Here is a 27,974-nt window from a genome sequence, read left to right as displayed (position 1 = left end):
TGGAAAGACAAAAAAGAAAGGAAAAAGGAAGGAGCAAAAGATAGGAGCGGCGCATCAGTCAGTGCGCACATTGGAGAACGCGGGCGCGACGCTCTGAATGTGACGCTGGCGCGCTAACTTTTTCAGTAGCACTTCGGCTCGCACATTGGCGAGGACCGGATTTTCTTACGAGGAAAAGGTGCTGCTACGGCCCTGAACTGAGATGGCTGTGCTTTTCGGAATACCGGACTGGGTTGTATTGATATTGACGCTGGCAGTTCTTCTCTACTTGTGAGTAAATATCCATCTCTTGTCTACATTGTAATGAAATGCGCCAATATGTTACCGCGGTGTAGTCTTGATGAACTATGAGGTGAAGTTACCGTGCGTGGAGCACATACTATATAGTAAGTCTGCTGTTCGCTACTAATCTGCGTAGGTGCGTCACTAAACACTAGAGTTAAGGAAATGCGACCAAGGTAACAAGCTACTGGGCGTGTTACTTAACCAACATTGAATAAGTGGCCATATACTGAGGTTTACATAATGTGGTGCAGGGGCGTAGGCATGGAGAGGGGTGGGGGCATACCTGGCAAGAAGCCCGTCCCCTAAATTTCTGCGAACTAGGATACCTGGCATAAAGCGATGTGCGTCAGCACAGCACCCGTCTGCCTACCCCTCGCTTCCACAAAAAATTCCTTGCTACGCCACTGATGTGTTGCTGCAGTACTATTCGTAATACCCCATGCTGCGATGTGATACAGTGAGGCGTGCAATTCTAGCTATAAAATGTGAGATCATGTAGGAAAACGCCAACGTTGGGACCGAAATGGCAGAGAGACATTGCACATTCCGAGAGCTGTTGCAGCCGAAAGTGGCATGGAGTAAACGGCAAGATTATGACCGCGCTGTCATTCTCCATTCCCAATCATATCTCCGACGGCACGAGTCGGCGATCAGACCTTGCGCCCTAATAATGCAGCGGCGTGTTGAATTGCGCAGTGAACGCATCATTCCGGAGTGGCACCTTCTCCGGATTCGCGTATAAGATGTACCGTAGTCTAGTACACTCTAATTATACTCAAAAGAATTGAGGCGATAATCTGCGTTACCGCGGCATTTCGTCACCGCGTGGTCGCCGTTGACACGTGCCGACATGCACGCCTCGTGACCTTGGGGCCACTTGCGGCGCTGCCTGTCCTCATGCAGCGCACGCGCACAATGGATGGCCGTGGCGCATAATCGAAGTAAGCGGCACGGGATTCCCGCCGCTACAGCAGCGCCCTCGCCCACACCCTCCACCGCTTCCTGTCTAGCCGAAACCGGCGTTGGCGGCACAATATCGACTTCCAGGCGGGTGGCCCAGCGCAGCATTCCACTTTATTCGATCCTGTTTATTCGTTGCCATATGTATCACTGATCGATACATATATGAATAGGCGCGGTGCTTCATCCTAATCAATGACCGAGGGAAAAACGATTGAAAATGAAAAGAAATACAAGAACTGATTGTCACCGCAATGCAGTTCGTAAAACAACATTGAGAAAACCGTGACTAATTACAAGTAGCTCTTCCTTTAGCCGTGACACAGTGAGTGTAATGATGTTGGGCTGCTAAGCACGAGGTCGCGGGATGAAACCCCGGCCGTGGCGGCCGCATTTCGATGGGGGCGAAATGCGAAAACACCAGTGTACTTTGATTTGCGTGCACGTTGAAGAACCCCAGGTGGTCCAAATTTTCGGAGTCCCCCACTATGGCATGTCTCATAATCAAATCGGGGTTTTGGCACGTAAAATTCCATATTTTTTTAGTAATTGTAATGAGTGTTTCCATTGCGTTTTCTTGGAGCTCTTACTTTGCAATATCCTTCAGCTATAAGAGAAGCTATTACTGTAGTACATGCGCGTGAAGAATGTCCGTTCCAAGCGTCTACTGCGAATGTCCTATCCAAATGTTGATATAGGTGTATTAAGAGTGATTGGGGTTAATGCAATGAAATTTAGCGGAATGGTGGGGCACAAGGTCGATCCAAATTGGTCGCGAAGCTTCGGCCGAAAAGCGATTCAGAACCACTTGTCACCGACAAGAACAAGGATGGATATGGGAGCAGCGATTGAAGCGCGACTATCAAATTGGAGTTTTTTGTCAATGAACACAGGTTAAAGTGATTACAGAAATATTGGGACTGTTAGCCTATATGGCTATAGTTATCGGTTCAATCTAATACCCGGGTTTATGTAAACACGTTTAAAAGCAGACGTGCAGTGCATAGGTTAGACGCAGGGATGCATATATATAACACCGTAGCTTATTTAAACACAAAGAAAAAACACACATGGAAATCAATACAATTCAAGATCTCTACATATAGAAAGTCGGGATATATGCGTGGAAAAAACAAACAATAGAAATGGCCGAAAGACAATGAGCAGGGAACCAACATTGAGAAAGAAAAATCGTTCTTTAATTTAAGCACGACACAGTTTGATTCATTCTACGAATATAAAATTTCTATTCAATTTTATATATTCGTGAGTAGAAAAAAAAAAACAAGACACCTCTAACTACCTATTTATCACAGCCCACTATAGAAGGAGGCGTTGGCGCCGCTATCAATTGCATTGCAATGCAGCTCTTGAAGTGTGCAGAAAGGCGCGCTCCTTACTATACGCTCCCCTCACACGTTGTGTTTTGCTTGTCAACGATAGTCTGAATTCTGGCGGTGCGGGCGGCTTCATCGTTTCTTAACGTCTACAGTCAACAGTAGCGAGTTACGACCGCCAGATAATTATTTGTTTATACTTTAGCCGTTCTCGTGCGACTGCGCTGGCCGACGGGCTTGGCATCCGACTGTTCGTAGGCCTCAAAATAAAGCGTCCTGTGCAGGGGTGCAATAACAGCACCCATGCTGCTGACCTTTTGGTGTGTCGCTTTCCGCGCAGAAAGTTCGAAACGCCCATCGAGTCGAATGGCGGGTGTCAGGATTGGTGACTCAATCCCATCTTTCGCAACCCGTTGTCAAGATTGGAGTCCGGCATGAATTAGAAGGTAGCTGGCCCATGCCCTCGTCCAACTTATCCACCCTGAGGACGTTGATGAAGGGAAGGACTGCTTCTCATCGAGAACGAGGAATAAGGGTTCATTTACAGTACTTACATGCAGTTTATCAGTCTAGCATGACTGCGAGAGAAAGTACGTCAGTCTAACACGACTGCTTGAGAGAGTGTCTCAGTCTAACATGGCTGCTTAAGAAAGTGTATCGAGCATCCGCACAACAGCCGTTTATAAACACTCGGTCCTCCCCCGATTCCAAGGTGGCGGAAACGTTCGTCCAGCCATCGTAAACACGCCGCCTCTCCGCGGGACGGTTTACACAAACGCACGCGCGCGCACACACACACACACACACACACACGCACGCACGCACGCACGCACGCACGCACGCACGCACGCACGCACGCACGCACGCACGCACGCACGCACGCACGCACGCACGCACGCACGCACGCACGCACGCACACACACACACACACACACACACACACACACACACACACACAAACAAACAAACAAACAAACAAACAAACAAACAAACAAACAAACAAACAAACAAACACACGCGCGCGCGCGCACACACACACAGGTTCACGGTCCGAAACCGACATCACACGGATTTCGTAGAACTCGGAGCGGACCCTCGCAGTGCGACCGGGTAGCCATTGTCTTGCGTCTTGGTCGGCGCGTGGGAAGGGGCCTCCGACGACGTTCCCGCGGCAACTCCCCCACTCATAGCAGATCAGGTCCGCGTTGGTGGGTTCGGTAACAATAGTTGGCCCGCCGAACTCATTCAGTCACAATGGCGATTTAGTGACGCCGTGGCTAGAGGTTTGCGGCTGGACTCTAGGAAACGTTGACGCCCGTTGTCGCAACTGGCTGGCAACACTTGCACTTCAGCTGGGCCGTTCTTAACACGGAGCATCTGAAAATAGAGCTTTAATGGCAGGCCGTCAGAACAAATTTTCCGCCTTTTAGAAAACCAATGACTTTGCTTCTGTTTTACAGCAGAGCTCTTATACGCTAGGTTCTGGTGGTTTGTGTGCGTAGGCAAAAAAAAAAAAAAAAGATGGCGGCCACCCCAGAGCTAAAAGAGCTGAAGCATATAGCGATAGCGTATCGCCGGGTATGCTCCTGCTGCGTTTAATCGTGACAATTGTCAAAACGTATTGCGACACAATAAGTATCGTAATAAAAGAAGTAAAACCGTAATAGACACTGTTCACTGTGGATTGCGGTTTGACGTCACGGGCTCTATAGGCAAACCACGTAACCTTACCTCAGTTCCCTTCCACCTGTACAGTGGGTAGGCCGCGTACGTTGTGGACTGCGGAAGAACAATGCGCCTACGAAGAACACCGTCGTGAACAGAAGGGGGAGTGTGCGCGGCGACGGCGGGCGGCACGTAATAGAGACGAAGATACGGCCGCAAACGCCATACGTTTGCACCTTTGCTTGCATCACCCCCACCGACTCCTTTCCCATCGTAATTGTGGGTGATTTCAACGTAGAAGTGTCTCGGCCGGACGGATAGTGGTTCGTGGCGTTTCTCTTGGAAAGGTTCGGCATTCAGTGCTACACAAACATCAGTGTGCCCACGACGCGTCATCGGTCGTGTATAGACCTCACATTGGCCAAAAACTTTTCCAGTGCCACCACAGAGCCGCTGGACGTATATCATACCGATCATAAAGCGATAGTCACCTTGGTGACCAAAATATTCAGTGCAAAAGAGGGAAACAAGAGATGGTTAAAAATTAAAAAAAAGCATTCATTATGGAATTTATTAAACCAGCAAAAAAAAAAAGAAATCGTGAAAAGAACGAAATTCATTAATGTAGGCGTCTTTTATTTTCTATCAACATATTTATCACCATATATGCAGCTCCGCTGTTCATCCACATACACAGAGCCGAGTGGCTCTGAATTGCTTAACGGATATGGCGTCACACTATTTTTTCTTCCGGCGGAAGTGTTCCCTCGGCACATAAGCGGCGCTAAGCCTCACGAACCGCCGGTGAACCGCCATGTTTCGAACGTATCTATGGAAGCTTCGCTACCAGGTACCCTGTTGGGTATGTCAGTGTGGTCAGGGTTAAGTGTGCACGCGTTAGTTAGTCGAGTTGGGGGACATTAGTGAATATCCGTTATTTACGCTCTCTAATTCTATATGTTATTTAACAGGGTATTATTACAGAATGCTCATGTGTATCAGTACGAAACTCGGTAGGAATAAAGCGACCCGCCGTGTTAAGCGCTAGTAAGCGCGAGGGCGCGGGTTCGAATCCCCGCGCGGCGGCCGCATTTCGGTGCGGGGTGAAATGCAAAAACGCCCGTGTAGCGTGCATTGGTTGCAACTTAAATAAGCCAACGTGGGCAAAATTAATCTGGAGTCCCTCACTACGGCGAGCCTCGTAATGAAATGGTGGTTTTGGCACGTGAAACCGCAGAATTAAATTTTTTACGAGTAAAGCGAGTGTTGGGGGGGGGGGGGTGAGAGGTAAGGATAGGCGGGTGGGAGGCGGCGAGAGAGCAACATGTCTGACAAATGTACAAGCTATTGCCGCTTTGGAAACACCGCACAAACTCAAAAAATTTGTGCTGATTGTTTTTCTTCATGCTTGTCGCAAGAATGAAACTCTCCCTGTTTACGAACTCAGGAGCCTATCAAAATAAAACGTCGTACAAATAGTTCACGAGTTGGTTAAAACACGCTGAAGAAATTTCAGAATTCTAGGGTCTTAATGTCAAGTGGTACCGGGTGAAGCAGGACAGAGGGACACAGAAAGCACGGGCACAAGCGCTTAGAACAGGTGACCGATGAATTAGAAACGTAACTTAGAAAGAAGGGTACTGGTTTTGGCTTCGGTTTTCTATAATGTTTAGTGCAGCGCGAAGCAGGCCAGAAGGACACAGAAAGGAAGAGGACAAGCGCTTCTTACAAATATATATATAAATATATATATATATATCTATATATATATATATGTATATATATATATATATATATATATATATATATATATATATATATATATGTATATATATATGATCTTCGGGGGCGCCGTAGGTAATTATCAAATATCTGCTAACTCAAGTGCTTCTCGACGTTAGCCGTTTGCTAACTACTAGGCGTATTGATAAAGCTTCGTAGAAATATGTGGCTTTGGGAAAATAACACTGGAGAAACTTTGAAGTTGTAGGTTTATTGGTGGAATCAGCAGAACATATTTAAGTTGTCATCAGAACGTTTGAAGCTTTGAATTAAAACCCTGAAATAGCGTTTAATTTTGAAATTGTTTCTGTAAGCAAACGGCTCAACATTTCTGCTTGAATGTTCGAATACTTATACTGGATGCCGGCTACGCTTAGAATAGCATTGTTGAAAGTGCTTGCGTTGAGAAGTTTCATTTTTGGACGAATGAATGAGTGAACGAAATAATTAGGGAATGAAGGAAGGAATGGGGGCGTTGCAGAAGGCCAGCACACCAGTAACCAGCTGTTCAAGAAATTTTACAGCGATAATTCTATGGATTCGCCAGAACTACTCCCTGCCGACTGTTTTCAGTAACATTGTAAGCGGAAGCTGTCGCTTTTAATTTCATGACATGAGTATTAGAGCCATTGTAATGACGGAATACCGAAGACTTGGGCAGGGACAACGGAACTTGTGCCACCGTCATCTGGCAGTGTTTAGCCGAATACTCTGAAACAAATATCTTGTTTTCCTTGCAGTCGCGTATCCAGATATAAAAACCACTGGAAGAAACAGAATGTTCCGCATGAAAGCTACGCCCTGATTTTTGGTCCGATGCTCAGGATCACAAGAAAGGTGAATGAAAGATTTGCATCTCTTTGAATCAATCATTAGCCTGGGTAATTTTGGAGCACTGGGAAAACACGGTTTCTGTTATTCAGCATTCTCCTGATTTTACTCTGGCAAAGTATTAAGTTCTCAGCAATCAGCGTTCTATATTATATTATTGTAGGAAAACATAAAGCTTGCATTATTAAGCATTTTAGCTCTTATTACTTCAGAAAATCGGGAAGTTTCTGTTATTCAAACTTCTATCTCATATCAGTTGTAGCATTTTTTCGGAAAATCTGTCTCAATACTAATATTTTCTCGGTGAAAATTGCATATGTAGTCGTAGCCTGAAAATCTGAATTTTTCTCATTGATATCAGAGAATGCGTGGATAATTAGTTTTCACGTTTCGTACGTTTCAGTATTGTAGAGGAGATAGCCAGCTGCTCTTCACCTAGTTGATAATCAGCGGACATGGGTTTTTTTATGAAAATCGGGGAAGAACTCGTCTGTCAGACCTATATTTTCGCCAATAAAAACATCACAGCAATAAAACGAACGTCTTGATGGACACAAAGTGCGCTAATTTCACGGGCAATTAGCAATAGGTCATTAAAGGGTATATTCCTATGGCAGATTATATGCTAACGCTTTCTGCTTCTATGCAAGTTCCGACAAATTTTGTTTTTGTCAGACATTTAGCTAAGAGAGTGGTGCCCTCGTATTGTTAACCTTATTCGGAGATACTTCATATCAAGAACAAACAAAGCCGTAGATGTCCATCACTAAGCTTAATGACTGCTTCATCTTTCTGGTGTCTGGTCGCAGGTATAACGTGCGTACATACCTGTATTTTTATCCTTTCATGATGTAAGGGCAAATAAAAAGCGTCGTTGGCGAGTATTCGTTAAGCAGACTTTTTCCTTGCGCAGCCTTTTCACGAGTTGGACCTAGAGCGCTACAAGAAGTATGGAAGAGTTTACGGGTGAGTTGCCGGAAAGCTACCTGTCAAAGTATATTATAATGTTGTGAAATGATTAAGGAAACCTCCCTCCTCTTCTCGACCCATTTCAATGCTACCATTGTTACCAAATGCCTCTTACTGAAGTGGGACATAATGCCTTTGCCTCAAGAAACGAAGCCACTAAAATCATCGCAGTTCTTTGCCTGGTGTCGCGGCCATCAAACTCCTCTGGCTTGAAAGTTTGGGAGGATGAAGCCGAGAGTCCGCTTCACTTTCCGGAGCTTTCAATGAGTTCGTATGAAACTGGATGCCTAGCAGAGACATCGCAGGGCGCATTGGCTCCGTTTGTCTTCGCGATAGCCGTGCACCTTTGTTAAGGAAAAGGGAAATCGGTCCATTCAGGTAAATGGCTAAGGATTATCGGAGCCTTGAGTGGGCAACATATGCTTCGAAAGTATCGTGAGCGCAGCAACTTGCACATACATGTGTCCCTTTCAAGTCCTACGTGAAGAGAAAAGCGCAAGACCTTTCTTCGTACATTATTTTTCACAGTTACCCTTAACGTGGTTGACTTAACCGTGTACGTCATCGTGTCCTTTGAAAAGACGTATGAGCTGTTGGAGACACTGAAGCATTTTCCAGTTAACTAGACTAAGCTTGTGGTGAAAATCACGTGTAGTATTATTACGTTAACCTAATAGAAAAGAGTATAGAAGTTTCTTCGTTAAGGACAGCACTGGTGCTTCCGGTGCGTACGCGTGTACGTACACCGTTAGGACCATGTACACTTCCAGGGTGTATTCTTCTGGAAGTCCATGCGAGAACCTGGGAAGCTAAGTAATTTAGCCTATATGTACATCATTAGCAAAATTTTTGCGTGCGTAAAAGTATAGTTCACTCGCTGATACTGAATACCTTAAAAATGACCGTCAGTAGACTCACAGAATTCGGGTCTGGTGCTGTCGTATGACATGCCAATGCTGGCACGTTTCTTGTTCCAAAGCCTAATTTCTGCCATGCTATAGTGTGAAGAAGTGCAATTGGTCCTTTTAGGTTATTGGAGTGTCGACGATGGTTGTGCATTTATTGAACGAATTGTATCCGTTGTTATAATAGACACGGGACAGCTTCTTCAATAAGTGAGCCACAAGGAGCATTTACTGTGATGCGATATATTCTTGTGCGTTACGTCATCTGCCTTTCTTTCTTTTTGCGGCTGGCGCAGCATGTTTGAAAGTGGAAAGCCGTCGCTCTTTGTAGCAGAGCCTGAACTCCTCAAGCAAATTCTATTAAAGGACTTCCTTGTCCTTCCCAACAGACGCGTAAGTACAGCTAATCTGCTTTCTTGGTTAAATTATCATGGTCACAGTGAATCGCTTCCGGATCTCATCCGCTTACTTGAGGGAGACCACATGCACGATGTTATTTTATGAAATCCAGCGTTGCTATGTAACGTGGTATGTGAATACAAAAGTCTGTAAAAACTATTGCGTGCATCAATTTTATTATTTCTTCACGACAAATCCAAGCAGCACCTTGAAAAAGCTGAACAAGTGTCATGATCTTGGCGTAGCGGTGGCTCGCATTATCATAGTGTTCGGCATTTGTTTATGAGCGACGTTTTGGCAGGCCAGAATACTGCGTGGGTCTTGTAGACAATTTTCTGTAAAATACTTTGAGTGAAAAAAATATAGATTGATACGTCCCCCCTCCCACCTATCTATTCTGGGGAATATATGGAAGCAATACCTGATTTAAATGCTCACGAAATGTCTGAAAATTTTGTTTTTGATGGAGTTCTACTTCAAGGCCTACTTGAAAGCATACATAAAAAATATCTTGCATATATATTGGTTTTGGCGACCCTGCTTTTCGATGCATCAAGCCAAAATTGCGTTAATGTTTTGGAATGTGACTGCGCAAATACCGCGCTTGGTATGGATGCAGGCAAGTTTTGTAGGAATCCAACCCGTTTAAAGACAGCCCAATTCAGCTTTGCGCCAGGATAGGTGTAGTTTATATTGTTGTGCCTCGTGCAGGTTGCGTACGCTTGGGTATAAATGCACATGACTGCGGGACCAAGAGTTTACCCCTAGGCTGTGAAATTGCATGGAAAACGGCTTCGTGATGTACTTTAATAATAGCTTGGTGTATCGATTGGTATATATATTTTATTAAATTTTCCACATGTGCTACAGCTGACTGCTGCTGTGTTGTATATTATTGAAAATTAAAAAAAAAGTTTCATAAACAGCTTCAAGATGCGTTTTCAAGATGCTTGTCTAGCCGAAATTTAGCCTTGAGATAGTTGGTGCGGCATTGCGAGATTCTCGCTGAGTATTAGACACTGACAAAAGCACTAGACACATTCACAGCGCTTGCTCTGTGAATTCCTTTGCAGAGCGTTAATTTCTTCGAGCCGTTATTTGACTACATGCTTAGTGTGATCCCTTACCCTCGATGGAAGACGATACGAAAGTACTATTCGCCAGCGTTTACCTCTGGAAAACTTCGCAAGGTAAGCACAGGGTCCGCATTTCTGCAGGGATGTTCACTTTCGTGGATACTTTCATTTCGCGATATTTCGCATAACTAGCGACATACGCGTCGGCGTCTACGACCGACAACACTCGTGCCACAATGCCAAGCATGTTATTTTATTAGCGTTGCAGGAACGCCGTCGGCCCTATCATACGTCGCCCCTATCAGACGCCGACATTTCCTGCTCAAGTCGTGTAAAAGTGAAAGTAACCTCGAAAGGGATCGTCCGAAAATAGCGCCCCTAAATACTTCTACTTCCTCGTTTAGTGGAAAAATGAAAGATGGAAGCATTCTTTAAAGTTCTGAAGTCTCGTTATCAAGCGGCATCTTTCAAAACCGTCAATACCTGCTGTTACTCGAAATTTGCAATTTTAGAAAATATGGTGTGTTCTTAGACTACATAACAGGATTCAAAGTATCACGGGCGCTGCCTGAGGCGCAGAGCACTACTACTTAAAATTATAGAGCCATACTTTATCTGTCGTGTCGAAATATCCTGGCACGGACGTGCTCATCTACTAGGCCATGTCAAAATTTGATCACTACGATGGCAGCTACAATACTAATCGAGTGCTCGGCAGCGTAATGGTCCTGTTTACTGAAGGATTTAGCAGCCATCTTGCTGATGCGCATATTTTTATCGCCTTTGTTTAAGGCCCATAATGACTCTTGAGCAAGCGACAGTGTTTCCGAAAGTAGTTTGTCATGTTACGAGAAGCACGATGCTTATAACTTTGTTTGCTGCCGCGTTGGCACTGTCCTCTAGATGGAGCACCAAATCGAAGCCTGCACCAAGTCTACGATGTATCATCTTCAGAAGGCAGCTGAGGAAGAACGAGATCTTGAACTGGGACAGTACGTAAGCAATAGAGCCAAGTAGGCACTATCGTAGTTGTGATTGTACTGCGATACTGTCAGCGCTATCATCCGTAATTTTCCTTCTCTGCTCGTAAATCAGCATCACAAACTGAACATTAGTGGCTGTGCTTAGGCATGTAGCAAGTAGACGGTTGAGGTATCGCATGTTTTTATTGGTGATAAAGATTGGCGATACTGTTATAATTTGATGTAGACTGAAGTTTCATCAAAGGCACAATAACCTTGCTTTTCCTTTCACCTCGACAGGCTCTGCATGACTCAAAATCAGTTTCATATGGGACAGTGGTTTCGCTCGTACTCAGATGCGAGCGTGTAGTCTGGGCTCGTTGGTGCTAGAGAGCGGGACGAAGCTAGAGAAAGAGCGCACACAGCAGATGTGTTTTGGGGGAAGCGTCCACTACAATCCATTCCATCATTCAATGAACCGCCTCTCCGAAGGAGTGCGAGCAGGTGGTGAGGGTGGGCTAAAGGAATTGTGAGCGTACGTTGAGGGAGTTGTGAAGTTGTGGGAGGAGAAATGTGGTGCCATGAGGGGGCGAGGGGGAGTGAGGGAGTAGACGATGAATCGCACGTTTCCAGCGGCGCACGACAGCACATACACATGTATAACGAAACTTCTTAAGTAGGCATATGTACTACATCTAAAGATGTGCCAGTGACTGATTACGCAATGTAACAAGAAAAGAGACTTACCTGTACGTTTTATCTTCCTGCAATTTTTGTTTCCGAAAAGTAGATTTTAACGCATTCATGTTTTTAGAGAGAAAGATGAAAGGAAAGGTAAGGAGGTTAAGCAAATAAAAAATACGGTTTGCTAACCTACACTAGGTGGGGTCGGAGAGGGAGACGTAAAAGATAAGAAGGAAAGAAAGAAAGAGAGAGAGAGACAGCGCATGTGCATAATCGCTAATGTTCACAGCACAAGGTAAGTTAACATTTGGCATTGCTGGAATCGCTTGTGCAGGTTTATGGTCCGTGAGAACTACAACAGTGCATTCGTAGCCCTATGCTGCGACAGCTTATGAGGTCGGCAGACTAAAATTTGTTCTGACCATGGTCTGTCGACAATACGAGGTAGCGCATTCGCGAGCATTTCTCTGAACACTGTATCGTTTGTCTCTGAGCACTGTTCACGAAATTTGTAATCTGTCTCATAATTTTATTGCAATGCTTATCTAGCACCGTGAGCGATAATGACAATGCTGACATTTTCGTACGTGACACACGTGTTTAAAGAAAATAGTATTCAATTACTCCTGTATGTTATAGTATTTCGATCTTGATTACTTATTGCGTTCACTTTTTTCGTCATTGTGCACCATTAGAATACACGTGCACTGTTGTCGGGGCACATTAACAAACAATTCAGTTCAGTCCTCACTGCAACAAATGTACGCCTCCAAGCGCACGATATCTTTGTGAAAGCGAAGTGTTCTTTGCATTCCACCTTGGGTTATTGCCCGTCTGCTTGGTGGGCCGATCACGGAGACAGGGCCCAAGCTAGACCAATCGTTGATTGCGTAATGATTGCTGGGCCAATTACATGTAAATGAAAGGGGTGTAGGGGTGGGGGAGGCGGTGCAGCAAGAAAGAGTTCCATGCAGAAGCCGCAGCTAAACAGAACTTGAGCGGATACACAGGAAGCTAGCGCTGTATTTCAATCATTATCTTTGCTTTCTACCGGAACTTTCTTGCGATAGGTTGTGAAAAAAATCCACCGACACTTACGATACTCCCTAATCCGAAATTTGAGCGCCGCTCTATACGTGCTTTCATTTCGCGATATACTGGCTGGCGGGGACAATCCGTTTGGCGCGGCACGTTGCGTTTCGGATAAATAAAAAAAAATTGGAGGACTCGCCTTTAAGAGTGGAACGCGATAGCATTCAAAGATCCCTGTCTGCTCCTTACGCTTCCTGGCAACCGGGGCGTATGTAACTGTGATGTTTACCGGAAAACGCTGGCCTCGAACGCTATGTACGAAGGCGGACTCTCTGGTAGAAACGTGGCCTATTGTGTGGGCCGTGATGCGGTACGATGTGATGGAAGCAAGCGCCAGCTGGGGGCATTGCAAGAAAACGGGCGCGCCGCTCAGTGGCCCGCGCCGGCCCGCGCGAATGGCGGACGTCGTGGCCGGCCCATGCATGGTAGAAACGCTGAAAAAGGGGTTTCTTTGAGTTTTGGCGTAACATAATTATGTTTTCTGCCACAGTCAAATTACAATTCGACGCTATGGTGTCTGTAGGCTGTGTGTAAGTCGTACTTTACGATTTTTCTACTTATTTTAGCTTGATAAATTTAATTAGTTCACAAAATTCCTTGCGCCACATGGAGGGCTTGGGCATGGGTGGTTCGAAAATCTTTTTGCCGAGACGACGTCCGACGCCGGATATTCTGCGATACAGGGCCCTTAATGCTGTCGCGTTAAACTTTTTAATGGTTCGCTAATAGGTTTAGCAGAGTAATGTTTATGCTGCCCTGTGGCGAAATGCTGCAGAGTGCTATCGACTTGTCCGCATGGCACATGCGCAAGCTTTGTCAGGAGGTGGTTGAAATTTGTCTGGCACGTTTGAAAAAGAAATGTTTCTTACCCAAATATCAATGAAGTTTACTGTCGTACAGCTACAGCAGCCATACATTTAAAGACGGTCACCTTAGTTTCGCCGCAAGAGAATGCGGCAAATGATTCGGTGACTCGACGCGTCCTCCCTCTTTCTCACGCTTCCTTTTATTTTCATCTTTACGGAGCATGATCACAACAATAAAAAGTTTAAAGGGGTATTGGAATACTAAAACTTGTGAATCTAAAAACGACTCTTCAATATCGAATAGGATGGTGAGTATTTTCGATTTCTAAAAGGAAGTGAAATGAAAAATTTCGCAGGGCCTGTTCGGCATCATATGGCTTGTTTACATTATTCTAAAAATGTAAATTGCGACAAAGTACGATCACATGTGGTGCACGATGACATTGAAAGTAAGAAAAGAAAAGAACAGAACGTTCCAAATGCATGTAGTTTAGGGTACGTTTATTGTGCTCATTGAACGAGCAAAAGAAACTACAACGCCGCGCATCATTTTTATGCAATCCAAATATGATGATATTGGTCGAATCATAAAGTTATTAATACGAAATCGTTATATGGTTTATGAAGCAGAAAATCCGGTGACGTGGCCGGAGATGGTAAAAAAGAAGTTCACAGAAGATTACGATACTCCCTAATGCTGAATTTGGGTGCAGCTCTAAACGTGTTTTCATTTTGCGATATATTTGCTGGCGCGGACCAACGGAGCGAAGTGTGGCGCATCTGCTTCACTAATCGGGCGGTCATGAGAGGCAGCGCCTGGATAACGCGTGGGCGCGATTCACAGCAGCCGCTGCACAGACCTCCGCTCACGCAGCGCTTTGTTTCCATGCAGACGACGCACGCTACTCTGGCGCCATCTTGTAGCCATCGTCGCCGCAAAAGCCTGTATTGCGCGGCACTAATTTTTTTCCCTCATACTTTCGCAACACCCTCCTCCTCTGCTTTCCTCCTCATGGTTACGCGGCATCCTGCTCCTCCGCTTTAATCTTCGCGCTCTATTCGCTATCGCCGTCTTTCATATCCTGCTGCTCTCCGCGTTCGCTTTCATACTTCGCTGTGCTCGTTAGCTCGGTTACGAGGGACAACGCGCATGCGCGCCGCAAGAACGGGCGCTTGAGAGCTGCGCTATAAATAAACTGTTTACCGATTGTTTTAATGGTTGTGTGAAGTTCACCTATGAATGGCTTTAATTGGTATAAGAGACCGCTGACGCAATGCCCGCCGTGGTTGCTTATAGTGGCTATCGTGTTGGGCTCCTAAGCACGAGGTCGCGGGATCGAATCCCGGCCACGGCGGCCGCATTTCGATGGGGGCGAAATGCGAAAACACCCGTGTACTTAGATTTAGGTGTACGTTAAAGAACCCCAGGTGAACCAAATTTTCGGAGTCCCCCACTGCGGCGTGCTTCATGATCAGAAAGTGGTTTTGGCACGTAAAACCCCATGATTAAAAGACCGCTGACGCAAGAAATGTCGAAGTTTGCTTCTTCGCCTCTTTTAGGCAGGTTGGGTGTAGATCGAAAACGGTTTGTCTAGAATAAGATTTAGTCACGTGCGTAATCTTACACTGCAGTGCTAATAACCACATTGTTGATATCGTTTCTCGAATGTGTCTGTCGCTGCTAGCACTAATTCATGCGTGATTGGAACTGCAGTTTCTTTGGTAACTTCACCTTGGACTTGATTGCACGCTACGCTTTTGGAACCCGCTTGGATTCTCACTCTGACCAGACCAATGATTTCGTCACTTATGCCAAGAAGGTGTTCGGCAAGGACTTCTCAGTGTCGCTCATCGTGCACTGTGAGTATATTGGCCGTGTAGGTCCTGAACGCGTTGATTTGTGCTTCAGCCCGCGTAATACCTTCCCTTAATTAGGACTAACATTGCCGGTGAATGACACCCACCATTATTTCTACTGTCCCATTGTTTCCGTTTACAATTGGCCGTGTTACTAACGCTACTTTCCCTGAGCCCTGCCCGTATTTTCCAATAGTCGCACAAAATGATTATCAACTCTACTTTTCTGTCACCCGCCGTGGTTGCTCAGTGGCTATGGTGTTGGGCTGCTGAGCACGAGGTCGCGGGATCGAATCCCGGCCACGGCGGCCGCATTTCGATGGGGGCGAAATGCGAAAACACCCGTGTGCTTAGATTTAGGTGCACGTTAAAGAACCCCAGGTGGTCAAAATTTCCGGAGTCCTCCACTACGGCGTGCCTCATAATCAGAAAGTGGTTTTGGCACGTAAAACCCCAAATATTATTATTACTTTTCTGTCCTCTTCATGAACAAGACCCGCTCGCCCATGTTTAGTAGCGTCTACAATGTACCCCTTCCAAATTACGTTCCTGTACTCTTCATAATTTTACGAGGATTTCTATGCGTCGCGAAATTTTTTGGCCAATACTGGGCAGCATGTCAAAGCTACGTAGACCTTGTACGAACTTCTCCGTGATGCGGTGGCATCACGCGGCAAGCAAACTTGGAACTTAATAGAAAAGGGGCGCAAACTACCACACGCTCACAGATATGTCTACTTCATCTTTGTATCTGTTGATCCGTGCCCTCTCTTCTAATAGCTATGTTTCATCGCTTAGCTCAAAAATTAGTTCGGCTGCAATTTTAGAAGCTTTGCAGTTTTCAAGCGAGGCAGTGTGTCGCTCAACTTAACTTAGCTCCGTCCTTCCATATATTGACAATTCTTTATGTGCTGTGGCATGCATACCTTTATGTACATAGCCCGCATGTCCGCATAAGAACACCTCTTCACAATTCCCTCGTTTTTCCACAGTTCTCCTGCCAGGAGTAGCAAAATTCTTCAGGTTGAAGTTTTTCAACCCAGACACCCTTGAATACTTTCGGAGCCTGTGCCAGCGTGTCATTAAAGGCCGCATTGATACAAAGATCGTAAGTACCTGCAGTAGTCGACCATCACACGTACGCGGAAGATTACTCGCGTGATTAATCGGTACGTAGATCACGATGCTAAATTGCACCTTCAGTGGGGTTAGTAAGTTAAATCTGAGAGAGCAGACGAAAGTGCATTTATAGCTGTGTTCCATAAATTGGTTGAGACTTTCTTCCCGCCCTTGTTATTGGAAACGCCACATTAAATCATGGAGATCCTTCTAACAGAGCTAGCACTGTAGTGAAATGCAGCAAAGACAAAATATGTTAAATAATATGTTAAAATATAATAACAATACGTTAAATTTTTTTGTCACCTGAGTACACGGGAAGACTTGCTTCTTGCAAATCTTGAACTCCAGCGCATATACTATGAATCAGGAGAAGTGGGGTGCTCAAATGAAATAAATATATGGGTGAAAGGAATTTTCTCAACCATAAAAGAGGTTCTCCTCTCCCTGCAGTATCTCTCCTTACAGTGTCTTCACGGCGCAGACTAGTGCAGCTACGTCGCAGTGTTAAAAATATATTGTCTTTTTTCCACCTGTAATTCGCCTGACACAGCTCTCCACGCATTGAACTTGCGCTTCTTTCCCTTACCCCTTGAAGATTCAAGGAAGCCAGCAAGGAGATCACATCTGTGCCATAGCCTATTATGTGTTGAGTAGTAGTGTTTCCGGAAGGCTAAAAAATTTTCACTGGTACTTCATGTTATGGAGATTTTCCTGCTTAATCTTGAATTCAACAGCATCCCCATGCTGCAAGCTTCAACTCAGTGTACGCAGTAGCTAGGGTAAGTACAACACCGCAGATAGAAGACAAGTCGTGAATGCTGTAGCACTGGGTGGCTCTTTTCGCATAAATTGACACATTAAAACCTTATGCTGCTGATAATCGTATTGAGAAAGAAAAAAAAGTGAGGTCATCACTTCTGAGATTCGCTTTTTCGTGGTCGCGAATCTTGCTTGCCTTTAACTTATATTCCCCCTGCCGCGTTGAGAAACAAGCAGACAACTTTCGCAGAATTTTCATTGATATTTCAGGATATCAGATAAAGCTTTTACGACTGATTGAACCTAGGCACATAAGTTGGCAATTCTTTAGGACTCGTTTCGTAGGAAGAATCAGAGCGTTGGGAGAACCACTAAGGAGACCTGCAATAAGCACTTTCGCACTTCTGGAGCAGATACGCTCATTATTCAAGTCTCTGACCGAAATGCTACTCTTGAGAAAAGTCGCAATCACACGAAAAAAACTGTCAATAGAGCTAGACAAAGCATAGAGAAATACTCAGTGGAAGTCTAGAAACAACAGTGCAGAGATAAATGAAAGTGCACAAAAGAGAACTTGCCGCAGGTTGAAGCCGAATCCACATCTTACGCATCGTGTGTGCGATGCTTTATCAATTAAGCAATACCGCGATGGCCATCATCCCATTCGCTTTCATGGTTATTTTTGTATGTGTAGAGTGTTAACCATAGGAGTGTTACCCTGCGCCGCACGTAGATCACACATAGAGCGGAAAGGTATTTTTTTTTAAAGGAAACCTGGTTGTATTCTCTTTTCTTTAGAGGCAAGATGATTTCCTACAGCATATGATTGACTGCCAGCAAGGCACGTATTCGGGAGACACTTCAAAGGAAGTAGCTGATACAGAGGAAAGAATATTCGACGTAGATTCGAAGCTGGCGGACACAGAGGACGTTCCGTCAAACGGTACGTTAACACTGCTTTTACTTGAGTTTTTGTACCACTGTTTATCTAGTAGAGAACGAAGGATGCACCCCGTGATACATTAAAACAGGCAGAGTCATTGACGCGACTAAGGTGTTACCTGATGCCAAAGATAGATGATAATTGAGGTTAGGCAAAGTGTGCTCCTGCTTCGGTCTAATTCGGGGAAACGTGGTCGTATAGATTTAACAAGTACACAGTCAATTGGCAGAAGTTAAACATTTCCTGTTGTGGATTGCCAGCGCAAATTGATGCTGTACTGTTTAAGGCACTCATTATGAAGAAAAAAAATGTTTTGCAAGACCAGACTGAAAATATACGACTCCTCGCCTGAACCTTGTTGCACAACCGCACAACGCAACGATAAGGCCTCTGCTCGGTTTTCTTTCTTTCTATCCGTCTTTTTTTTTTCTGATTCACAAAGAAGCTACCGGTTAACTTTCTTTCCTTTCCGCCGGATTTTCGATAAGACGTTGTGGTATTTGAAGTGCCTAGGTTCGTCCGCCTGCGCTAGTCTTTCACCCATGGACGTCGCACTTCCGAATATGTTTGCAAAGTGAAAAGCCTACTATGTGGGGACGTTTAGAAGAATGTACCGCTATGAGAATTCCTCATAGCAGGTACATTCTTGCGTAAAGGAATAGCGAAATACCGTAAGTTGCGTTATTAAAATATTTGCTAATAAACGACACCTACGTGAATGAAACACGAGCTTTTTGTAGAGCAAGTCGTACAATAATCTTCACAACTATTACTGGTGCACGCGGGATTGATGTAGCTGCCCTTGTCTCTACTGATTTTTAAAGACTACTTCCTGTAACTTTTAGGGGCTACGTATGGCATAGTAAATATTAGAAAAAGGGAGGGGGGCAATTAAAGAAGTTCAAGAAATGTTCGCTCGCTGCATTAATAAACACCATATCCTCCTCCTCACACACAAACAGACAGGCAATTAGGTTTAGGTACACGTTAAAGAAATCCAGCTGGGCAAAATTTAGCTGGAGCCCTCCACTCCAGCGTCTCCCAAAGCGTCAGTGTTGCTTTGTGACACTAAAATCAATAAATGAATCAATCAAGCAAATAATCAAGCAATCAATGAATAAATCAATCAGCCAATACATTAACCAGTTACTCAGTCGACCGGCTAATTACCGAAACTAAGTTCTTATTAGTTAATTAACCAACGCTGAGCATCCTGATTGAAAGAGGAGCATGACGAAATGTGAAAAATCACATGAAGAGCTCAGTGGTGTGCATAATGCCGAGCGACACTTAAACATTTCTCGAAGTTCTACACAGTGCCTGAAAATCCGTGGAAAGCAGCAGAGAAATTGTGACTTGGAATCAACTACTCCATTAAATCCCAATTAGGCTGTATATAAAGAAATTCATTTCAAGTTCTCTGTCTGGCGTATCTTGGGGCAACATCTTTAACGATACGAAAATATGGAAAGTTGTTTGGCAGTAGTCCATCCAAGGGAACATACGTGTTGGGTCTGCATTTCTATGGAAAGGCTGATAAAATTAAGTTCATTCCTCCAGTCTGCAGTCTGTTTTAACTTCAGGTACACAGAAACCCATCCCCTGTAGTCAGAAGCGTCGTCCGGCTCAAATGCCACCATAGTTCTACCGTTAATCTATCAGTGCTATTTCGTAGAGCCGCTACTAAGGTAGCGATTATCACCCACACCGAAAAGCAGATATTAAACTGGCAATGAAGTGCGTTCAGAAAACTTGCGGCTACCTCTGAGCGCACTTTTTGATCCTAGCTCTCTAATGTTTCAAGCGGCGCTAACTGATTGTGTATGTTTTCCGTTCATAGAAATGGCAACCATGACTTCGTCTTGTTTTCAGGGTGATTTTAGGTTATCGCTCGCTATTTTTGTTATAAATTACCACTTTCGCTCATCCACGAACTCCACGCTCCACGCATTCTCTATCACGGGGTGTGAAATTCAGGCATATAGTACAGTGCGGCTTATCGTTCTAGAGCGGGCCAGATGAACAAATAATCTTAATAAAAGTTAAATCTTGCATCTGCATCTAGTAATGCTGTTGCACTCTTTGGCTTTCTTGCTTCCCCCAGCACTCAGCGAAGAGGAAGCCATGGCCCAATGCTTCATGTTTTTAATTGCGGGCCAAGGAACGACATCGACCCTGGTTGCCTTCACGCTTTACATGTTAGCCTTGAACCCGGACGTCCAGGAGAAGCTTAGGGAGGAAGTCGACCTCTGCGTTAAAAATCACGTAAGTTGATCTGCACGTTAAAAATGTAGCCATGTTTGTTTAAACAGATATGCATTTGTTTAGGATATAGTACTATGGTGCTGAAGTAAAGGACTCTTTTTCGCTGGTTGAATACGCGGTTACACGGGCTATGGCAAGGAGTGGGAATGCAGAACCGGATAGATGAAGTATGTATGCAGATCAAGGCTGAGCAGCATTGACAAAGCGGAAAGAAAAAGTCATGGTAGATAAAAACTGTACATGTAAGAACCGTGTACCATACCAACACCGTCACAGCGTCATGCAAAATGTTTGGATCTTGGAACAAATGTTAGTTTTCGATTTGTCTGACCTGCAATGGTAAGAAGCTGCTTCTATCGACTGCCTTAGCAGATATCCTGCTCTCCGGAATGATTCGGTTTCGCGGGATCGTTTACATAGTAACAAAAAGGCACCATTTCGCCAATTTCATTTTGTGTACAGCCGCCGTCATACTATAGGGAGAGGGATGAGGGGAGAGGGTTGCAAGTGATTTATGGATGGGTTGCCTTGAATTTTCTAGCTTAATGTATATTCTCTCCAAAACACTTAATGTTTGCTCGTTACGCACAATGTTTGTCCAAGTTAAACCGTTAGGAATGTGTCTGCGTTGGTATTAAGTTTGGCGGTGGCTGTGCATAGAAGTTGGTCATGGCATTTGATTTTCGGTACTGTACTTCTTGACAGTAAGTTTTTCCGTAGCACAAGGGGAAATAAGCAGCCTGGAAACTATCGGAAGTCAGGTGTAGAAGTGGTTAAACGGAAGCGAGATGTATAGATACAAACTAGGCACTGTGTTTACTCTAAGCAAGCTATTAGGTGTTCTTATCCTTATAAAGAAGGCGAATACTTCCCGCACGTGACGGCAAAATAAGAGGTCATTGTTGAAGAAAGGTAATTGCTATTCGACACAGAAAGGTAGGGGAAGAATTACATTTCTAAACGCGTTTAAGTTGTAATTTTCTTGCTCTATCTAACGTTTCTCTGATGCTCCTCTTGAAAACATGGATGAATCGCGATGTTCCGTAGTAGAATAATGAAATTTCACTTGGAGGAATAGAGTGCACATTCACTATGCATTGTATGTACAGCGCCTCGTTTCACGTTGTCGGAGCAGCATTGAACAACGTGTACCGCAGCAGTGTTCATCGTTCAAGGCTCCATACGGTATGTTTTCTTCTTTCCATTTGCCAGGGTGAATATCCAGCGATGGAAGTTGTGGCGAAGCTTGAATACCTGCATGGAGTAATATCGGAGATGCTGAGGATGTTCCCGCCAGCGTCAAGGTTAGGTTTACTTTAACATGTGTACTGAATCGCCTTTTATCAAATCGCCTTTTTACGCTACTGTTGCAGCTGTTGTTGAACTATATTCCGAAGTAATAATATACAGATTCTTGCAACTGAAATCGGAAGATATGAAGGAGTATTCGTTCCTTGCGGAAACGATCTGGGCCATCTCTATGCAGACTCGAGCGAGAAACGACCCAGGACTATGTGCTCGGTGACACGGGTATCAAGATTCCAAAGGGCTGCGTGATCGCAGTACCTTTGTACGCCATGCACCACGACCCCGAGTACTTTCCTGACCCCTATGTATTTCGTCCAGAAAGGTCAGTGCCAAGTTTTTACGTACAGACACTACGGTGACGATTACTATTTAATACTTCGAAAAGCTTTTGTTTCTTCTGCTCACAATGGACTAAAAAGAATTAAGCGGTAATAAATAATTATAACGCATAGTACCTTAAATAACTTTTTTGTCTTCATAAAAATTTTTCTTAATAGTGCGTTTCCGAAGACAGGCGGCCTGCATGGAGTCACATGACGGCTATGACACTCCTGGAATCTGGATTGTGGTCTTGAACTTGAATAGAGGATCACGAGCTTTTTCAATCTTTATGAACATATTTTTAAATGACACCGACTTAGAATACATAATCATATTGTATTAGCGGAATAAAATAAAAGGTATTTTTAAAGGAACAATATATTTGCGCCTAACATCCTGAAATACTAGTGTAGTGCAAACAAGACAGAAGTACTCAACAAGATGAAAGCTTGAATCGATCAACGAAGGTTCATCACGGAATGTCTCAGGAGTGCCCGGACACATCTACTGTTCAATGACATTTGATCACTTCTAGTGTAACGCAAGTAGACGATGATACGAGATGAGAACAGGTACACAGAGGCACGAAGTTGTGTTCATGTGCTCATCTCACCGAATCTGCATCGCAAGTCTAACCGTACTTCCATAACTGAATTTCATGCGTGAACCGAGGTTACGAGTGATTTTCCCACAGTATTTCAGCCCTGTTCGTGCACAAGTGCCACGAAAACCACCATTATATATATATATATATATTGACACGTATACTTATTTGTCTTTATCGGGTGACATGTTTCACCGCTTAACAAATGTTCTCGTACAGCGCAGAACGCGCCTGCATGTATCGGAAGCTTCTGGAATGTTATCGATGCTTCCCTCCGCTGTCTGTGACCGAACCTTGTGTAATCTGATCGCATGTGTGCTTGACGCGAATAATGTAGAACTTCGTAGAAGGCACGCGAGTCCCAGCGATTGCTCTGGAACATTCGACGACTGATGTACAAAAGCGGACGCGCTTGATCCGCTGATCAGATTTTCGACGATCGCCGACCGTGTTCGCCGCTATCGTTGTGTTATCAGTGTAGCCTGTTCTTGTGGGCACAGGTTCGCCCAATAAAAGTTCGTTTTGTCTTTCACACTATTGCTACTGTGTTTTTCAACGCCACCAACCACCACGTGACAATACACACACACACACACGCACACGCACGCGCGCACACACACACACACACACACACACACACACACACACACACACACACACACACACACACACACACACACACACACACACACACACATACCGTATTTACCCGCGTATAACCCGCCCCTGCGTATAACCCGCACCCCTAACTTTGAACTCGGCGGAAAAAAAAAAAAAAGAACTCGCGTATAACCCGCACGTTTACCTGAAAAAAAAAAAATGAGCGCTAGAAAGATGCAACTCACACTCAGTGATCATTTCGTTTTCAGAACATTTATTCAAACGACCGCCACCACGTCACTGCTTATCCGATTCTTAATCGTCGCCGCTCTCACTACTGCCATCCGAGGCTTCATCGCCACTCTCAAAGACGTAGTCGTCCTCGGAACCATCCAGACTATTACTGATCGCACATTTTTTAAAGCTTTTGCGCACCAAATCGGCCGGTATCGCTTTCCACGCATCCACGATCCACTGGCACAGCAATGGAATATCAGGCCTTCGCACGCGTCCCGTCGGTGTGAGGGCGTACATGCCGTCGGCCATCCACTGGGCATACAGCCGCTTCACGTGTGCCTTGAACGGCTTGTTCAGGCACACGTCGAGTGGCTGTAGCATGGACGTCATGCCGCCAGGTATTATGACGAGGTCGGTGCTGGTCTCGGCAAGGCGAGCCTTCACCGCATCAGTGCAGTGGCCTCTGAAGGAATCTAGTACGAGCATCGACCGGCGTGCCAGCAAGGCACCTGGTCTTCGCTCCCAGATTACTCGAAGCCAGTCACCGACTAGGCCACTGTTCATCCACGAATTTTCTTCCGCACGCACAACGATTCCTGGGGGCAGTGGAATGCTAGGTAGCGTCTTGCGTTTGAAAATCACATACGGGCGCAGTTTCGTGCCGTCAGCCAAAGCGCATAGCATGACTGTGCAGCGCAGCTTGGCATTTCCGCCGGTCAGCACGCCGACTGATTTGGAGCCCTTTTTTTCCATGGTCGTGTCCATCGGCATCTCAAAGTACACAGGTGTTTGATCAGCATTTCCCACCTGAGACAGCAAATAGCTGTGCTCCTTCCGAAGTGCGATCACATATCGTTGAAAGTTCAACAACTTTTCCTCGTAGGCTTCAGGAAGCCGCTGGCACATGGTTGTTCGCCGCCGCATAGAAAATCCATGTCTTCGCATGAAGCGCTGAAGCCATCCACGGCTTGCACGAAACTCACGTGGAATGTTCAATTCCCGGGCCAACTTCAGGGCTTCCATTTGCGCCATCTCAGTCGAAACAGCGTGGCCACGACTTCTCTGCTCCTCAATGAACTTCGCAAGCTGCGTCTCGAGGTGGGGGTACGCGCCAGTCTTCGGACCCCGAAACGCTCGCCTGTTCCGGTTCGTTGCTTCGAGACTCTTTTTTTCTTCCTCCAGTCGCGAATGCACGACTCGTCGACGTCATGCTGTCTTGCAGCAGCTCTGTTGCCGATTTCTTCGGCAGCGGCTATAATCTTTAGCTTCTCTTTCGCTGTGAAACACTGCCGTCGAGTCGCACTCATGATGCCAAAACAAAGCAGGCAAACAGTGCAAACTGGGGTAAGTACACTAAACAGCGCCTAACACGAGGCTCAACAATGCTGGCCTTTCGTTGGCCCTTCATCGGCTTGACAAGCGTCGATGACGATGGGGATGGGGATGGCGGACTACACGGGGAGGCCGCCGCACATTGCGGTGAAGCCGACCCCCCCCCCTCCCAAGGAAAAAATTCGCAGATAACCCGCACCCCCACTTTTTAAACGCGTTTTTTCACATTTTGGTGCGGGTTATACGCGAATAAATACGGTATATATATAGGAAAAGAGTAGGACGTACGTCGGCGTAAGCACAGTTCACCGATGTTTCGGCTGGGCCACCAGCCGGAACGTCACTCAAATATACTGTGCTTATTTACCCCCCCGCCCCCCAACGTACGTCGTACTTTTTCTTCATTTCACTACCGGTGCCAGCATTATTTCCTCAGCCATAACTATATATATATATATATATATATATATATATATATAGCACACAATGGTGGTTTTCGAGGCACTTCATTTGCGAATGCAGTGCTAACTCGATTTGTGATATTAAAAAAATCTGACTATCCTTGGTTTGACGTCTCCGTGTATGGCAACTGAAATAAGTGAACGTAGCCGGCGGGTAGTGGGAGGTCAAAGAACGCTTTATTGCTTGGTGTTGCTAGTTTTATAACGAAACAGAAAAGGGTCACATGACTTGACATGATAGCAAGAGTGCGACACGTGTAATCTGTCTTGCTTATGCTATACATCAGCACGCGGGTTTGATAACGTTACATCACGCGTGCTTGATAACACTACAGCAACAACTGAAGTTCTATTCTTCACCCGCCGTGGTTGCTCAGTGGCTATGGTGTTGGGCTGCTGAGTAAGAGGTCGCAGGATCGAATCCCGGCCACGGTGGCCGCATTTCGATGGGGGCGAAATGCGAAAGCACCCGCGTGCTTAGATTTAGGTGCACGTTAAAGAACCGCAGGTGGTCCAAACTACTGGAGTCTTCCACTACGGCGTGCCTCGTTATCAGAAAGTGGTTTTGACACGTAAAACCCTATAATCCAAATTCTATTCCCTCCTATCCAGGTTCATGGGAGAGAACGCCGCAAACATACGGCCTTACACGTACTTGCCCTTTGGAGCCGGTCCCAGGAATTGCGTAGGAATGAGACTAGGTCTACACGCCGCCAAGATGGCCGTCCTGCACGCCGTCCGCATCGCGCAGTTTGTGCGCACAGATAAAACAAAGGTACGATCCCTTCAAGGTGTCATACTCCTTGCGTGTTCTTAACTACTGCAGAATCGAATGAAACAATTCCTTGGCTGCGCCTGGAGCAACACAAGCGCCGTAACAATGGCTGCGTAGTCGCATGCACGACGTTAGTCGCCGAAGTGAATGAAGAGCGAGAGATTTTATTCAAGGGAAGGAAGTGAATCGAAACAAATGAATTATTGTATTAGTTTTTGTCGATGGGCTCGATAACCGCAAGTGTGTAGTTGGCAAGAATTTTAAATGGCTAGGATGTTCCGATTGCTTGTGCTTTGAATGTTTGTGTGCCATTTGCCGAGAATGTTCAGTTGAACTTTCTTCTTCCCCGGAACGCGGCTCGTCATTGATCTAAAAGATGTGTTAGGGTGCTTTTCCACACGTAATTCTCAGTAAGGTCGTCGGCGTGGCTTATCGTTGCTATCTATGGCAGTGATCTGAGATCCACCCGAGAATGATTAAAACTGCTCTGCTATCGAGTGAATTGTGTCAGTGTACTAAAGGGAGAATCCTTTTTTTTTTTTCAGGTGCCTTTGGAGTTCTTTAAAGGATTTGGCGTCATATCCTCCTCAGACATAACAGTTGGCGTCCGCAAACGTGCTGCTACAAGCAAATAAAACATCCACGTTGATTTAAAGGCTATTTAGACGCCAACGCCTTTACTTATTTACTTTGATTTTTTTGCATGATAATTTAGAAAAGTTACGTCAGATTTTCACAGTGAAGATAATACCATGACTGTAACAGAAAGTGCGGTTCAGCGCCTCAGAACACTTCTGTTGTTCTTACTTATAATTGTGTCTTTTTTCTACACGTGTGCCTACAATATAGGGAACGTTTCACGCTTGCACCTTTTGTTCGTGGCATTATTTTGGGCTTGATGCGTGAGAAATGGAAGGGAAGAATAGTATGAAGGCGTCGGTTTCATTCGAATGGGTGGTTCTTATACAGACACATGTTTGATTGACTGACTGACTGACTGACTGACTGACTGACTGACTGACTGACTGACTGACTGACTGACTGACTGACTGACTGACTGACTGACTCACTCACTCACTCACTCACTCACTCACTCACTCACTCACTCACTTACCTACTCACTCACTCACTCACTTACCTACTCACTCACTCACTCACTTACCTACTCACTCACTCACTTACTTACCTACTCACTCACTCACTTACTTACCTACTCACTTACTTACCTACTCACTTACTTACCTACTCACTTACTTACCTACTCACTAACTTACTTACGTACTCACTTACTTACGTACTAACTCACTTACTTACGTACTAACTCACTTACTTACGTACTAACTCACTTACTTACGTACTAACTCACTTACTTACGTACTAACTCACTTACTTACTAACTCACTTACTCACTTACTTACTAACTCACTTACTCACTTACTTACTAACTCACTTACTCACTTACTTACAAACTTACTTACAAACTTACTTACTCACTTACTTACGTACTCACTTACTTACTAACTCACTTACTTACTTACGTACTCACTTACTTACTTACAAACTTACTTACTTACAAACTTACTTACTTACAAACTTACTTACTTACAAACTTACTTACTTACAAACTTACTTACTTA

General features: G+C 45.0%; 1 protein-coding gene across 1 annotated transcript; it reads left to right on the top strand.

The window, feature by feature from the left end:
* The first annotated feature begins 5 nt into the window (after nucleotides 1-5).
* Nucleotides 6-27,205, top strand: LOC142582855 (cytochrome P450 3A8-like). The gene is made up of 14 exons (XM_075692939.1): nucleotides 6-270; nucleotides 6,770-6,866; nucleotides 7,774-7,826; nucleotides 9,031-9,127; nucleotides 10,207-10,323; nucleotides 11,113-11,201; nucleotides 15,468-15,613; nucleotides 16,603-16,718; nucleotides 18,290-18,434; nucleotides 20,539-20,699; nucleotides 21,912-22,003; nucleotides 22,186-22,329; nucleotides 26,175-26,337; nucleotides 26,883-27,205. The coding sequence occupies exons 1-14, from the start codon at nucleotides 203-205 to the stop codon at nucleotides 26,970-26,972; spliced, it is 1,578 nt and encodes a 525-aa protein (XP_075549054.1). The 5' UTR covers nucleotides 6-202; the 3' UTR covers nucleotides 26,973-27,205.
* Nucleotides 27,206-27,974: the final 769 nt, after the last annotated feature.

Source organism: Dermacentor variabilis, chromosome 5, assembly GCF_050947875.1.
Source record: "Dermacentor variabilis isolate Ectoservices chromosome 5, ASM5094787v1, whole genome shotgun sequence".
NCBI classification, from domain to species: Eukaryota; Metazoa; Arthropoda; class Arachnida; order Ixodida; family Ixodidae; genus Dermacentor; species Dermacentor variabilis.
This window is presented reverse-complemented; position numbering and strand designations above follow the sequence as displayed.

Coding starts and splice junctions, on each gene's coding strand:
- LOC142582855 (XM_075692939.1), top strand. CDS start 203: ATGGCTGTGCTTTTCGGAATACCGGACTGGGTTGTATTGATATTGACG. Junction 271..6,769: donor CTGGCAGTTCTTCTCTACTT/GTGAGTAAATAT, acceptor TTTTCCTTGCAG/TCGCGTATCCAGATATAAAA. Junction 10,324..11,112: donor CCTCTGGAAAACTTCGCAAG/GTAAGCACAGGG, acceptor ACTGTCCTCTAG/ATGGAGCACCAAATCGAAGC.